Here is a 16,683-nt window from a genome sequence, read left to right as displayed (position 1 = left end):
TCATCTTTTGGCAGCTGTTCCTGAGAAGGTGGCTAGAGAGTGCTACACTCTTGGTAGGGTACAGAGGTTTTCTGCCTGCTTCCCCCAACTGTCTGGACCCAAGGGATGACAAGAAGGACTCAGATACTCTGTAAGTGTTGTGAAGATAGATGGGACCAGAGTCTTGAACCATTGAACCAGAGTCTCAAACCATCAGGCAATTTCAGACTCTCTGGGAAAACAGATGCATCAAAATGCCAACAAATAAATGATGACCACAAGAAAGTTCTAAGAAGGGCAGGATAGGTACCACAGTTTGTAGACTAGCCTGGCTGGAGGTACTACAGAAGCTGGGACTTGGGCTGGACTTTGGGCCATGGCTAAGATGAAGAAACGGGAGGAGGGAGCATTTCAGGAAGGTGTTATAGTAGTGGAGGGTGAGGGACTAATGTGTTCTCCATTCCACTAGAATGCAAGTTCTGTCAGCACAAGGACCTGATGTGACATGTTCACTATTGTATTCCCAGCATCCAGCACAGCTCCTGTCATAATGAAGGATAAGATCTCAGTCACTGCCTTAGTCCGCTTGGGCCCCTATAACAAATATAGCAGCCCCCTCTTATTGGTGGGGGAATATGTCCCAAGACCTCTTCAGTGAATGCCTGAAACCATGCATAGTACCGAATCCTGTATATACTGTTTTTCCCTCTACCTACACATCTGTGATAATGTTTAACTTATAAATTAGGTACAATAAGAGATTAACAATAAGAATAAAATAGAACAATTAGAACAATGTAGTATAATGAAAGTCGTGTGAATATTATCTCTCAAAATATCTTATTTATGAATTTAATATGAATTTAATTTTCCATCCCAGCTAGGCACATATCACTCTGGGGTTGTAACTTTTACAGTTTGAGGTGTGAAAGCAAACTAGCATGAATTTCTTTTTCTTCTTCACAGTTTCACGATAGGTTTGTTCTTACCATACCACTTACCAGTCTCAGCATAGGTTTTTTTTTTTTTTCCCCTTTATTGAAAACTTTCATCTTTTCATTTAAAGGAAGCACTTTATGGCTTTTTTTTTTTTTTCCTTATTCATATTGTCAGAATCACTACTCTTGTGTTTTGGGAACTTTATTAAGTAGAAGAAGGGTAACTTGCACACAAGCACTGCAATACAGTTCATCTGATAGCTGAGGTGGCCACTAGGTGACTAACTGGCGGAATAAGCTGGACGAAGGGATGTCATGTCCCAGGTGGGATGCAGCAGGATGGTATGAAATTTCATCACTCCACTCAGAGTAGCATGCAGGTTAGACTTTGTGGATTGTTTATTTCTGAAATTTTCCATTTAATATTTTTGGACTGCCATTCACTGTAGATAACTGAAACCACGGAAAGCCAAACTGTGAATAAGGGGAACTGTAGAACCACAGACTGCTGCTGCTGCTTAGCTGCTAAGTCATCTCTGACTCTTTTGTGACCCCATGGACTGTAGCTTGCCAGCTTCCTTTGTCCATGGCATTTCCCAGGCAAGAATACTGGAGTGGGTTGCCATTTCCTTCTCCAGAGTATCTTTCAGACCCAGGGATCAAACTGGTGTCTCCTGCATTGGCAGGTGGATTCTACCATTGAGCCACCTAGGAAGCCTGTACCAAAGACTAACTGGCTTATATACAACAGAAATTTATTTCTTGTAGTTCTAGAGCCTGGAAAGTCCAAGATCAAGGTACTTGCATGATTGGGTCAGGGCTGATGTCGTTTCTTTGTGTTCTCACATAGTAAAAGGGGTGAGGGATCTTTCTATGCTATACTATGCTATGCTAAGTCACTTCAGTCGTGTCCGACTCTGGGTGACCCCATAGACGGCAGCCCAACAGGCTCCCCCGTCCCTGGGGTTCTCCAGGCAAGAACACTGGAGCGGGTTGCCATTTCCTTCTCCAGTGCATGAAAGTGAAAAGTGAAAGTGAAGTTGTTCAGTCATGTCCGACTCCTAGCGACCCCATGGACTGCAGCCTACCAGGCTCCTCCATCCATGGGATTTTCCAGGCAAGAGTACTGGAGTGGGGTGCCATTGCCTTCTGGACCTTCTTTAAAAGGGCACTAATACCGTTCATGAAGGCTCCACCCTCAGGACCTAATCAACCCCAGAGGCCCCACCTCCTGACTAACACCATAACCTTTGGAAGTTAACATTTCAACATGTGGATTTTTTTTGGGACACAAATGTTCAGGCCATAGAGTGAATTAATAGATGGCTGGATTTATTTAGTACCTTTACATGTCAGATGTACACGTGATGAATGAAAGTAGAACTTCATTCAGAAAAACTGTATTGGGTGTGGAGGAAAACATTAACAGTTTCAAGCTAGGAAAAAAAAGATGTGCATACATCTCATTACCTTTACTTTTCCAATATTTAAATTAGATCTTCTAACATTAAAAAAACAAAACTTTCCCCTGAAATTTGGCTCACCTTGCTCTTGGCCTGCATTATCAGCAGCTGGCAAGCTCTGCTGTTCCGTTAGCATCTAAAGCTACTAGACTGGGAATGGGACCAGGGCGGATGGGGAAATTGCTGTGTGTCACAGGTCCTTGTGAGTAGCAAGTATGCAATGCATACTTGTGGAAGCACTCTTAGCTATAGCAGAACTGTGATGATGCAAATTTCATGTAACTCTTTCCATAAGGATATGCTTGCACATTTAGTGTTGCTAAATGTAATTTAATCTGAATACCTTTTGTGTAGGAGACAAATCTGTAAATAAAAATATAGCTTAGACAGTGTTTTTTGAGCACTTCTGATTGATGACATTTCCCTTTTTATTAAGGTTAAATGGGTAAAAAGGACGAGAGAACTTTCCTTGGTGGAGAAGATATCTTGTTTCGATACTGCAGGTGAAAGAGTGTGACAAAAGAAAGGAAGGCCCCATGCTGTATTCTTCAGGAGTAATTATTGCATTAAAAAATCACACCGTAGCTGTGTTATTTAATTGTAAAGTTTGGCCCACTCATTCACATAATTATAGCATTCAACAGTAATACGTAATTAAATTGCTTTTTAAATGCCACCTGACAGTTGAGCAGCTTTGTAAGGAGGAGCAGAGCAAAATTTGTTAAACATGTAAAATCTTCCATCTGACTGAATAGTAGTGAATGCATTTTAGTGTAAGTATATTAAAATGTACCTGAGATTTGTTTTCAATCAGGCATGGTGAGGCCAGCCCATCAGGAGATGACTGCCATGAAAGACGAAGCTTTGACTCCCAGTTCTGTAGGAACAGGAGGCCTGCTCCACCACACTGGGTCTGGTGGGGAAGCACCCAGATTGGTCAGGAGGCAGGCAAATTAAGAGGAAAGCATGGGCATAAACCTGGGTTTCCCTGGTGGCTCAGATGGTAAAGAATCAAGACCTGGGTTTGATCCCTGGGTTGGGAAGATCCCCTGCAAATGGGAATGGCTACCCACTCCAGTGTTCCTACCTGGAGAATCCCATGGACAGAAGAGCCTGGAGGGCTACGGTCCATGGGGTTGCAAAGACTTGGCCATGACTGGGTGACTAACACTTTCACTTTTCATGGGCAAAACCTATGGTGTGATTTTCATGAGGCAGGGGGAGCAGACTGACCAGGTTTGGTGCTGGCTAATTTGAATAATTTTAGTGGACTCTGGACTGTAGGGGCTGCACTTGTTGTCTTGATGTCTGGCCCTGGGATGATTAGGGGTGAGGAATATTGCCTTCTGGAATGTAAAATCCAGATAGAGGAAGTGGTTCAGGTTTGGGCTTGTTACCCAATTACCTAATTACCAAAGGTGTGCTTCCAGACTGAGGTGTTTACATTTTTAGAAGTTGGCTAGTCCTAGAAACAGCATTTCTTTGAGGTCTAATAAAGCCCCCAGATGTCAAACAATCATAAAATACAGAAATTAAAAACATGATTAATACAGTAGGATTCAGAATATCTCCAGGAAGGTTTCAGGAAGTGTCTTATCCAGTGCCACTGATAAATGCTGCAGATATGCCTACAGACTTGACTTGCATGTGCTTCAGATTGAGATGTGATCACATTAAGGAACCATAGCATTTTGAGCAGAGAAGGCAGTGGCAACCCACTCCAGTACTCTTGCCTGGAAAATCCCATGGACGGAGAAGCCTGGTAGGCTGCAGTCCATGGGGTTAAGAGTCGGACACGACTGAGCGACTTCACTTTCACTTTTCACTTTCCTGCATTGGAGAAGGAAATGGCAACTCACTCCAGTGTTCTTACCTGGAGAATCCCAGGGACTAGGGAGCCTGGTGGGGTGCTGTCTATGGGGTCACACAGAATCAGACACGACTGAAGCAACTTAGCAGCAGCAGCAGCAGCAGCAGCATTTTGAGGGGCACTGTGTGTCATTTTCATGACAATGCAATCATGGTGACAATTTCCCTTTGATAGTTTAAGTCAGAGGGTGTGATGGCTACTGTTATGTATCAACTTGACTGGGCCATAGGGTGCCCAGATATTTGGTTAAACATTATTCTGGATGTGTCTATGAGAGTGTTTCTGGAGGAATCAGTAGACAGGGTAAAGAAGGTTGCCCTACCCAATGTGGGTGGTGTCATACAATTAGCTGGAGGTCTGAATAGAACAAAAATGCTAACACTCCCATGAGTAACAGAGATCTCAGAAGAATCCTGAATCACCAAGGATCCAGACATTTATTGTGACTTATTTTCTCATTCAATATTATCTAATTTTGTATCTGTAAATTTGGTCCCCAAGTTGTATAGACGTCCCTGCCCAAAAAACTTGGATCTGCCTATAAGGCTGCGCTTCTGGGGCATGACATGTGAGGGCCAAGCAAAGAGGTCGTCCAGAGATCTAGAGCTGGAGAAGGTCCAGACTGGGAGCTTACCACCTCTGAATTGCTGGCTCCTTCTAATGCCTGCATTGCTGCTCCTAAGGGCATTCAGGAAAAGTTACTTTACACAGAAAGAACTCATTGTGGCTCTGGTCTCGCTGCAGATTCACGTGACTTTCGGGAGATCACCTTGGGTCTCTGAGCCTCAGTTTTCCTATCTGTAAACTGGTATCAATACCTCCAGTGTAGGCTCACGTATGGGCCTTGTGAATTGTAAAGTTCTGGGCACATGGGAAGGAAGTATGATTATAATTGTGTTGCTACTTGTATTTCCATTATCTTGCTATTACTTGAAATATTCATAGATGTAGCATTTCAGTGACTAAAGAGCAAAGCTAATGTCCATCCTGACACACAGTTTTTTGCTGTTTCATTTGTTCTAATTTTTTATTGTGGAAACTTTCCAGAATATACCAAAAAACCACAGATTACCACAAGGAATGCCCATATAAATCCATAAATTGGCTTCAAATTATCAACTCTGAAATAATGCCATTTGTAGCAACATGGATGGGCCTAGAGATTATTATATTAAGTGAAGTAAGTCAGACAGAGACAAATATCATATGATATCACTTATATGTAAAATCTGAAAAAAATGGTACAAATGAATTTATTTAAAAAACAGAAATAGACTCACATAGAAAACAAATTTATGGTTACCAAAGGGGAAAGGAGAAGCAGGGATAAATTTGAAATTTGGGATTAGCAGATACAGACTACTGTATATAAAACAGATAAACAACAAGGACCTACTATTGTACAGCACAGGGAACTATATTCAATATCTTACAGTAACCTATAAAGGAAAATAATCTGAAAAAGTATATATACATACATACACACATACATATATATCTGAATCACTTTGCTATATATTTGAAATGTAAATCAACTATACTTCAATAAAAAATTAAAATTTAAAAAATATTATCAACTCATGGCCAATCTTGTGTCATCTACACTCCTACCTACTTGCCATTTGTAATATTTGCAAGCAAATCTAAATGATTTCAACTGTAAGACTATCAGTATGTATTTTTAAATTTTAAGAGCCCTTAAAATTATATTAATATCAATACTATTATTCTACCTGGCTCATTCCCCCCAAAACTTAAATTTTTTCTTCCAATTTGCTTAGTAAGCTAAAATTTAATATATTCCCTCCCATATCACTCCATGGGGTATAATCTATATTATATCTGAATGTAAATAAAATTCAGCTGGTAGGCATTTTCCTTGAGTTATCTCTTAAGTCTAATGCTGTGAGACTCCTCAACGGAGGAGTCAGTTTGAATTAAACTCTCCTCTTCAATTAGTCATGTGACCTTAAGCAGGTACTCCACTTTACACTAAACTTCAATTTTCTTTTCTGTAAAATGGGGATACTAACACTGTCTTTACAAAGTTATTGTAAGGAGTCTGTCTCTGAGATACCATCAGAGCAGATCAGATCAGATCAGATCAGTCGCTCAGTCGTGTCCAACTCTTTGTGACCCCATGAATCGCAGCACTCCGGGCCTCCCTGTCCATCACCAACTCCCGGAGTTCACTCAAACTCACGTCCATTGAGTCAGTGATGCCATCCAGCCATCTCATCCTCTGTCATCCCCTTCTCCTCCTGCCCTCAATCCCTCCCAACATCAGAGATACCATAAGTACAACTAAAACTCTCAACAAATGTTAGCTGTTATGTTATGACAGTCTCTCCATACTTTTTTTTTTTTTATTGAATTCTGTCTTCTGGAAGTAATTTGGTGGAGAGATGTAAATAACTGATGATAGCCTTAGATAAAAGGTCCAGAAAGCCCAAGGGGGAGGAGCTAATGAAGGAGGCGGAGCCTTCCAGACATTTTGCCACCTGGGCACTAGGTGTAAGCCCAACCCATGCTGTGTGTAGATGAGGTTCACTTGTGTCTCAGAGACTGGGACCCACAGAGATCCAGAACTTCAGGACTTCACAGCTCTGTGTAAGCTTGATAGGGAAGCTGGAGGCCCAGAGTGCAGGTAGGAGAAATGGGGTAGGTGGTGAATGCTGGAGGCTGCCTGTTGTCTGTTTTTCCTCTTTGGTTTTGAAAGTTTATATGAAGGTGATATGTTAAAAAGATGGCCTTGTGGTTATTGAAACCCCAAGCAAAGAGGGCCCAGCCTATTGTGGGCTTGAGATAAAATACTAGTGACCCATACAAAGACCCCTCAGTTTCCTCAAGAGCAAAAATAACTGAAAGATTGACTGTAAGTCCTGTTGGCCTCTTGGATCTTTTGTTAAGATGCTCTGAATAATCCTTGTTTAGAGGCCAGCTCTGTTTGAACTCAGCCAAGTGTCCTAGCTGACACCCAGTGAGTGGCATGTCACATGGCCCAGGATTAGGGAACTCTCGACACTGGCAATCTGCACTGATTTTCCCAGAAGGGCTGGCTGTGGAAAGGTGTGGAGTTCCAAAGACTTGTCTGGACCAGGACCCCAGATCAGCAGCCAGAAATGTAAGTAGGAGGGGCCTAGCAGGCCGTCTTATCTTTCAGTTAGCAGGGGTTTTACTTCTTCAGTCAGACTACAGATATATCAGAGCATTTATTTTGATTCTTTGAAGGAAGCACTCAGCTGATTTAGGATTAATTGAGGAATTTTTATCTAACTTAAAAGTATGACATTATTTAATTAGAACATGTATTTGATAAATGAAATACATTAAATAAATGTGGCACTTGTTAAAAGAAAGTTAACTTTGCCTTACTGATTCTTTTAAAAAGAGTGTGTGTTTCACTTTGTAAGAGTGTAGAGAAAAAGCAGCTATGTTTCCTGCATTGTTGGTAATTCTGATTTCTTAACTTCAGGTACGTGTGTTTCAGACTACCTTTTAGGGAGACTCAGAGACTTAGATTTATGCTCCTTAGTTATTTTGTTGACAGATTTTTTATTTCTTTGCTGTTGACTTCAGGGTCAAGTTTGGCCTTTTTTTTCTGTTTTTTTTTTTTTTTTTCATTCTGGTTCAGATTATGTGACTTTCTTCCTTCAATTGTCTGTTTTTTTAATTGTTTCTCCAGTCTTGGTTTAGGTCAATGTTCCAACATTCCAAAGTGGGATCTAAATTATGATTTTGCATTATTGTTCTGGTTTCTTTCTGGTCTTTGACTTTGTATCATGCCCTACCTTCACTACCAATAACATTAGATTATGGTTCTGGTTTTTCTGATCTGAAAGTTAGGATGACATTATATTGTTAGAATGAGTGTGTTCCTGAGATTTTCAAGTGTTTTGAAACTTGGAACATTTCCTCTAACATGGTATTTGTGTTTGTGAAATTTTTGTTTATGGTTGAAATTTGACTGCAAAGGCCGGGACATTCTGCTTGATGATGATTATTAATGAAGTTGATAGAATTAGTGCAGAGGACTTTGTGTTTATTAATACAGAATCCAGAAATAAGCTGTGGGGAACTGATGAAATAAAATAGAACTTGCCTTCTTGGCTGAATAAGGGAGGTATTTGCATAAACTTTTCCTCTTTCAAGAGGAGAACCATGGGGTACTAGGCTGGAAGGCAATTAGGAGGTTGAAGGGCCTCAGATTGCATGGCTTGAAATCAGAAACTTAGCCAGGCCTCCTTTTAGGTCATTATTTTGTAACTCCATGGAGTTAAGGTTCTGTGTCAGGGGAATTGCCTGGCAGTCTAGTGATAAAGACTCTGCACTTCCACTGCTGAGGGCCTGGTTCAGTCCTGACTGGGGGACTAAGACCCCACAAGGCATGTGGCCAAAAAACCCCCCAAAAAGATGTTGTGTAGGGACCATGAAAAAGTGGTTTTCCTAAAAGTCAAGTGAGGAGATTTGCTGTCATATAGAAAGGCAGAATATGAGGACTGTCTATTCACCATAAAGTATCTTCTTCCCAACCAGAGAGTAACATTCTACTTGGTGATTTCCCCCACTCCTCAATCATTCAGTTCGGTTCAGTCGCTTAGTCTTGTCCGACTCTTTGCGACCCCATGGACTGCAGCACGCCAGGCCTCCCTGTCCATCACCAACTCCCGGAGTCCACTCAAACCCTTGTCCATCGAGTCGGTGATGCCATCCAACCATCTCATCCTCTGTTTTCCCCTTCTCCTCCTGCCTTCAATCTTTCCCAGTGTCAAGGTCTTTTCCAATGAGTCAGCTCTTCGCATGAGGTGGCCAAAGTATTGGAGTTTCAGCTTCAACATCAGTCCTTCCAATGAACACCCAGGACTGATCTCCTTTAGGATGGACTGGTTGCATCTCCTTGCAGTCCAAGGGACTCTCAAGAGTCTTCTCCAACACCACAGTTCAAAAGCATCAATTCTTCTGCACTCAGCTTTCTTTATAGTCCAACTCTCACATCCATACATGACTACTGGAAAAACCATAGCCTTGACTAGACGGACCTTTGTTGGCAAAGTAATGTCTCTGCTTTTGAATATGCTATCTAGGTTGGTCATAACTTTCCTTCCAAGGAGTAAGCATCTTTTAATTTCATGGCTGCAGTCACCATCTGCAGTGATTTTGGAGCCCAGAAAAATAAAGTCAGCCACTGTTTCCATTGTTTCCCCATCTATTTGCCATGAAGTGATGGGACCAGATGCCATGATCTTCGTTTTCTGAATGTTGAGCTTTAAGCCAACGTTTTCACTCTCCTCTTTCACTTTCATCAAGAGGCTCTTTAGTTCTTCTTCACTTTCTGCCATAAGGGTGATGTCATCTGCATATCTGAGGTTATTGATATTTCTCCCGGCAATCTTGATTCCAGCTTGTGCTTTCTCCAGTCCAGCGTTTCTCATGATGTACTACTCTGCGTATAAGTTAAATAAGCAGGGTGACAATATACAGCCTTGACGTACTCCTTTTCCTATCTGGAACCAGTCTGTTGTTCCATTCCAGTTCTAACTGTTGCTTCCTGACCTGCATACAGATTTCTTAGGAGGCAAATCAGGTGGTCTGGTATTCCTATCTCTTTCAGAATTTTCCACAGTTTATTGTGATCCACACAGTCAAAGGCTTTGGCATAGTCAATAAAGCAGAAATAGATGTGTTTCTGGAACTCTCTTGGTTTTTCAATGATCCAGTGGATGTTGGCAATTTGATCTCTGGTTCCTCTGCCTTTTCTAAAACCAGCTTGAACATCTGGAAGTTCATGCTTCATGTATTGCTGAAACCTGGCTTGGAGAATTTTAAGCATTACTTTACTAGCGTGTGAGATGAGAACAATTGTACAGTAGTTTGAACATTCTTTGGCATTGCCTTTCTTTGGGATTGGAATGAAAACTGACATTTTCCAGTCCTGTGGCCACTGCTGAGTTTTCCAAATTTGCTGGCATATTGAGTGCAGCACTTCCACAGCATCATCTTTCAGGATTTGAAATAGCTCAACTGGAATTCCATCACCTCCACTAGCTTTGTTTGTAGTGATGCTTCCTAAGGCCACATGATTTCACCTTCCAGGATATCTGGCTCTAGGTGAGTGATCACACCATAGTAATTATCTGGGTCATGAAGATCTTTTTTGTACAGTTCTTCTGTGTATTCTTGCCACCTCTTCTTAATATCTTCTGCTTCTGTTAGGTCCCTACCATTAGGAAACAAAAAAACAAAGAAAACTCAAACAAACAAAACCAAATTGACTGATTTTTAAAATTTAAAACTCATTGAAGAAAATGTGAGAAAAGCACATGAAAAGAAGAGGGAAAAAATCAGTTATAGCTATATCAAAACATTGCTACTATTTTAGGTATCAATACCGTGAAAAAAATGGTTTCCCTTTTGTGGAAAGTATGGAAAATATCTGGATTTTTTCATTTAAGATTTTCATGTTAGCACTGTTTGTTGTTGATAGAGATAGTAGGTATAGTGGTTTAAAGCAGACACCCTGGCACTAAAGTGCCCAGGTTCAAATCATAATCCACATGTGAGCTCTGCCTCAATTTTATCACCTGTAAAATGGTGATAATGATAGTCAGCTCACAGGTTAAATGTTTGTGTAAAGGACTGAGAACATGTTTGTTATTGTCATCAAAATAGTTTATTATTGTAATATTAATGTATGCATATAGTAGAGAATTTATAAGATACAGAAAAGCAGAAGAAATAAAAATCACCCATTATTCTAAAACCCAGAGAAAACCACCAGTGTTAACATCTTATTTTTTTTTAATGCATTTTTCTCTTACATAGTTAAACTTGTATTTCCAATTAATATTCTGATCACAACATAAGTATTTTATATGCTCTTTGTAAACATAATTTGAAAAAACTACATATAGACCATCTTGTGTAACAATATTTTATGTAACCTTTCCTCAAAGTTTGACAAGTGGATGGCTATCTCTGTTCCCCCTACCCATTTTAAATAGAAGCAATCATAAATTAGCCTTGGTTAGAACAGTCTGGAACCTGAGCCTTCCCTGGCCAGTCTAGAGCCTGCAGTTGTTTTTTCTGTAACCAGGATGAAATCAGATCCAATCCACAGGCCAGTTAACTCAGATTTGACTGTTTTATGAATGAATATGTGAGATCTATCTTTGTAGAGTCTTGTCTTCTTAAGTATTAGAGGTTATTTCTTTAGACCTGAGTCCCAGAAATGGAAGAGCAGAGTCAAAGGATGAGAAATGTTTTTGGTAAGAGTCATACTGACTTAAATTTGTGGCAACCACGAATGAGCCTTCCTCAGTTTCTGTAACCCCGTGTACCCTCCCCCAGATCTGGGTTGCCTGTCAGATCTGAAATACTGAGGAAATTGTCACAGGTGCCAAAACACTGGAACAGAGTTAATCCTAATTAAGATCATCACTGGCTCCTCCTCCTCACTCCTCCAGGGCCCTTCCGTCTTCCTTTCTTAGCCTTTCCCCCTCCCAGCTTTCTCTAATTCCCTTGTGTAGCCTTCCTCTTCTCCACTGGTGGGAAGTCATATAATTAAATTGTTCCCATTTAGAAGTTAGTGATCTTAGCAGCTAGAAGTGTAATTCCCCAGCTGGGTACTTGCTGGGTACCCCCAGCTGGGTACTTTTTATAAAGGGTTCGTGGAACATGGGAACCCACAGGATGGCGCTAGATGGTGAAATTTAGGGCTCTGTAATACACAAGGTGGGGGGTATTTTGGCCGGGGCCCCTCAACTTACATGATAGATCACATCCAAGATATAAAGCCTATCTGGGGATGGGATGAAGTCAAGGCCAGTTTCTGAGTAGCCTTCATTTCCTCACTGCCAAAGCACCAACTGCTGGAGCAGAAAGGTGAAGTACATCTCTTAGAAAACCTATCAAGGGGAGATTTTTACTGAATTGGATATAATAAAAGACTTGTCAGAAGGATATGCAGATTCTTTACACAAAATATAGCTTTATGATACTAGGGAAGGGCTCCTTTTATGGCTTTTTAATCATGTGGTTGACATTTCCAAAGGTGTGGAGGGCCTTTGCTCATGTATAGCCAGTGATCTGATTAAATTGCATGTCTCTGGCTCAGCAGATCCAGGTACTTCTGAGTGGGACCGAGGCTCTGATTTCTGTGACCTGAACCCTGAGCTGTAGAAGGTGGGTTTCTTGCTGAACTCTCTGTTTTCAGCAAGGTCTCAGGTGGCAAGGAATTGTAGACTCATACATCTCTGATGGACCAAAAAGCCAAAGAAAGAGTTGAAGAATGTGCCAGAGAGAAGAGGGTGACAGTGGGTTACCTTAGATGATGCCCTCGTTTTAGGGATGGACAAGGATGGGGACAGGCACGTTATGAGAGAGAACTTAAAAGGTGAGGTTTACCTGGTTCAAACAAAGCCTGCGATGTCCTGAAGGAAGGAGGAGAGGGAGAAATGGAAAGCTTAGCTGGTGGAGCATTCTCAAGAAGCTCTTGATCATGGCCAGGTGGGAGGGTGGCCTTGAAATGGTGGGAACCAGCTGGAGCCGGCCAGATGCCAGTCTCCCCTTCCTCCCTAAAAGAAAATGCTTCAGTCTCATAGTGGCTCTTGCCTTATTCGGAATCTTCTCTGTTCCTTTGTAGCCTGACCCGGCCTGAAGATGACATTGCTGGCCTCTGTGGTGTCCTGCTCCCGTGTCCGGCTCTTCGCCTGCTTCCTCAGGCTGGGCTCTCAGCAGGCCAGCCCCCTGCAGCTGCACACAGGGGCCAGCCTCGCAGCCAAGAGCTACTATGAGGTGCTGGTGCTGGGTGGGGGCAGTGGTGGGATCAGCATGGCCGCCCGCATGAAGAGGAAAGTAGGCGCGGAGAACGTGGCCATCGTTGAGCCCAGCGAGGTAAATCTCCCCCTTATGAGTGTGTGTGTGTGTGTGTGTGTGTATGTGTGTGTGTGTGTATGTGTGTTGTGCACAGGCACGTGCGGGTTAGGGGCTGAGGTGGGGATGACTGTCATGCCCTGGGCCTCCATGTTCCCAGGTTCATGCTTCTCTTTCTGGGCATAAAAAGCAGGTCGTCCAAAAGGATTGGGAGAAGGTGGGGGGAGGGAGAGAGCAAGGACAGATCTCTTGGCTTCTTATGATCTCCTCTGTGTTAGTTTCTTAGAAGTGCCATAACAAATGACCATAAACAGTGTGGCTTAAAACAGATACTTTATCCTCTCACAGTTCTGGAGGCTGGAAGTGCAAAACCAAGCTGTTAGCTGGGCCATGGTTCCTCTGAAGGCTGTTCAGGGCAAGGGGAGGCTGTCCCATGCCTCTGTTCTAGCTTCTGTGGTTGTGGACAGTCCTTGGTGTTCCTTGGCTTGTCGTGCATCACTTCAGTCTTCTGTGTGTGCCACTAGTGTCAGCACAAGACCTTTCTACAAGGACATCAGTCATTGGATTAGATTTTAGAGACAATCCAATGGATAAACATTAGAGAGTTGAGGACACTCTAATCTAGTATGTGTGCATGCTAAGTCATTTCAGTCATGTCTGACTCTTTGTGACCCTATGGACTGTAGCTTACCAGACTCCTCTGTCCATGGGTCTTGCCAGGCAAGAATATTGGAGTGGGTTGCTGTGCTCTCCTCCAGGGGATCTTCTGGATCCAGGGATCGAACCTATGTCTCTTACATCTCCTGGCAGGCAGGCTCTTTACCACTAGGGCCCCCTGGGCGTGCCCTAATCCAGTATGACCTCATCTTAAATTGATTACATCTGTAAAGACCCTATTTCCAAATAAGGTCACGATCACAGGTCCCAGGGTTTGGATGTCAGCATATATTTTGAAGAGAGACAGTTCAATTCACATCACCCTCTACCTTCAATCTCATGTCCAGAGGAAAATTGGTGGTCGTTGCACTTTCCTTTCCCTGTTTCAGTCTGGAGAAAAGATGATGAGTTGATGGGTGGGGAGGACTCTGAAAAGGTGTCAGTAAGTCTGAGAAATTTAAGTGTAAGGGATTATAAACAGGTTATGAAACAAAAAGGTAGCAGACACCAAAAGGCAAGTTGGGAAGTGTTTGTAAGGCACTAACATTTTGAGGTTGTCCAGAGCTTCAGAAACCCACTCCAGTACTGTTGCCCGGAAAATGCCATGGACAGAGGAGCCTGGTAGGCTGCAGCAACTTCACTTTCACTTTTCACTTTCATGCATTGGAGAAGGAAATGGCAACCCACTCCAGTATTCTTGCTTGGAGAATCCCAGGGACAGGGCAGCCTGGTGGGCTGCCGTCTATGGGGTTGCACAGAGTCGGACATGACTTAAGTGACTTAGCAGCAGCAGCAGAGCTTCAGAAGAATAGTCAAGATTTTTGATGGTTTGCCTAATATTTCCTAAGGAACCAGACGTGCACCAGTGAGGAGTTGTATCTTTGGGAGGTAAAATCAAAATGGACCTGATGCCTGTTTAGTGGAGAGGGTGGGGCAAGAAAGGCACACTTCTTTTCAGCAAGTCTTCCCTGTACCATATGAGGCTGCCCAGGGCTTTGCTGTATTCTCTGATTGGTATGCTGTGATCTGTGGGGAGATGGTAGGGCGCTCTCTGTCAATTTCCCCCCTTTTTAAATAGAAGAGCTAAGTTTAAGTTTCAGCTCTCCCCACCTTTTAAAAAATTATTTTTAAAAATTTTATTTATTTAGTTTTGGCTGCGCTGGGTCTTTGTTGCTGCACCCTGGCTTTCTCTAGTTGCGGTGAGTGGGGCTACTCTCTAGTTGCAGTGCAAGGGCTTCTCACGGCCGTGACTTCTCTTATTGCAGAGCGCAGGCTCTAGGGTGCTCAGGCTTCAGTAGTTGTGGCACATGGACTCAGTAGTTACGGCTCATAGGCTTAGTTGCTCCAAGGCATGTGGGATACCAACCTGTGTATCCTATATTGACAGGTGGATTCTTTACCACTGAGCCACCAGGGAAGCCCCAATTTCCTTTTTAAAGTGACTTTAATTCAGGGACAACATTTAAAATGACAGTGGTTTGAGAGCTGTATTAGGTGGCCTCTGGTGGATTGTAGTTATCCCATGGAAGGTCTCCCGTGGGGCTGCTCTTTGCAATGCGACAGGCTCCTCTGAGGCACTGGACACAATTCAAGAGACCAGGATGGAGTCTGCCTTGCTCCGTGAGGATGTGCATGACAGGGCTTCTGAGAGGAGCTGCCAGTGGCTCAGGTATTTGGTACTTTCCTTTCTGTGTCTGGTTTAGGGATTGCTGGAGCTCATGCTTGTTGGCAGTCTAAAAAAATGATCCGAGCTTGTATTTTCATTCCCTTTTCTGTTCAAGATGGACTTCACATCATTGAGCTCTCACAGCTGGTGACCTCTGCCCCCGTTTGATCCTATGCGTTATGGCTGTAGGGAGATTGCAAAGCTGGTCCTATGTCCTCTTCACTCTCTGGGGCTGTTGGCAATTCTGTCTGGCCAGTTTGAGGCGTTTTGATAATGTTGAGATCTCTTGGTCCTCCAGTCTGCTCCATGGATACATGGTAATTCTCAGAGGCCATTAAACCAATCTGCCCTTTGACCCTGAGTCTAGGACTTTCACAACTAACTGAGATCAAGAGTGGACCATCTAAAGCAAGAGAACTCCAGAAAATACTGAAAGTTTGGGTATCAGGGGGTACGATCTGATGCCTCCTGGCTTTGGGTGTAAAAACCTCTGAGAAAGGAGAAGAGGGACTCCAAGGACTGACTGGGGATATCTGCTGTCCTCCTCATGGGCTTGGGAAACACAGGGGGAAGTTAATAAAGTTCTGAGCATCCCCAAAGTGGCAGAAAACTTTTCAGACTCACCTCACAAACTTCTGAGTAACCACATTTAGCCTTCTGGACTTAATTTTTCTTTAATGGACTCATAATATGTGTGTGTACATGCTAAGCGCTAAGTCACTTCACTTGAGTCTGACTCTGTGACCCCATGGACTGTAGCCTGCCATGCTCCTCTGTCCATGGGATTCTCCAGGCAAGAACACTGGAGTGGGTTGCCATGCTCTCCTCCAGGCGATCGTCCCAACCCAGGGATCGAACCTATATCTCTTATGTCTCCTGCACTGGCAGGCAGGTGCTTTACCACTAGCCCCACCTGGGAAGCCCGTGTATGTATGTATGCTTGTTTATATAGCATGTGGGTTTTCCAGGTGGCTCAGTGGTAAAGAATACACCTGCAAATGCATAAGATGCAGGTTTGATCCCTGGAAGATCCAGTGAAGAAGGAAATGGCAACCCATTCCAGTATTCTTGCCTGAAGAATTGCATGGACAGAGGAGCCTGGCTGGCTACAGTCCACAGGGTTGCAAAGATTTGGATGTGACTTAGTGACTAATGCAACGAATATAGCATGTACATGTTAAACACCAGATCTATTTTATGTTAGTCGTTCAGTCGTGTCCGACTCTTTGTGACACCATG

At 42.9% G+C, this 16,683-nt stretch overlaps 1 protein-coding gene across 4 annotated transcripts in view; it reads left to right on the top strand.

Annotated features, from left to right (window-relative positions):
- The window catches only part of SQOR (sulfide quinone oxidoreductase), a 64,407-nt gene that overhangs the window by 19,675 nt on the left and 28,049 nt on the right, over positions 1-16,683 (top strand). For 2 of the 4 annotated variants that reach the window (NM_001040511.2, XM_015473181.3), the window contains 1 exon segment: positions 12,892-13,142. In NM_001040511.2, the coding sequence (NP_001035601.2) occupies positions 12,909-13,142 (234 nt within the window). In that variant the 5' untranslated portion in view covers positions 12,892-12,908. 4 annotated transcript variants of the gene reach the window in all.

This window comes from Bos taurus, chromosome 10 (assembly GCF_002263795.3).
Source record: "Bos taurus isolate L1 Dominette 01449 registration number 42190680 breed Hereford chromosome 10, ARS-UCD2.0, whole genome shotgun sequence".
Taxonomy (NCBI): domain Eukaryota; kingdom Metazoa; phylum Chordata; class Mammalia; order Artiodactyla; family Bovidae; genus Bos; species Bos taurus.
Note: the sequence above shows the minus strand (reverse complement) of the source record. Positions and strands in the feature narration are given on the sequence as shown.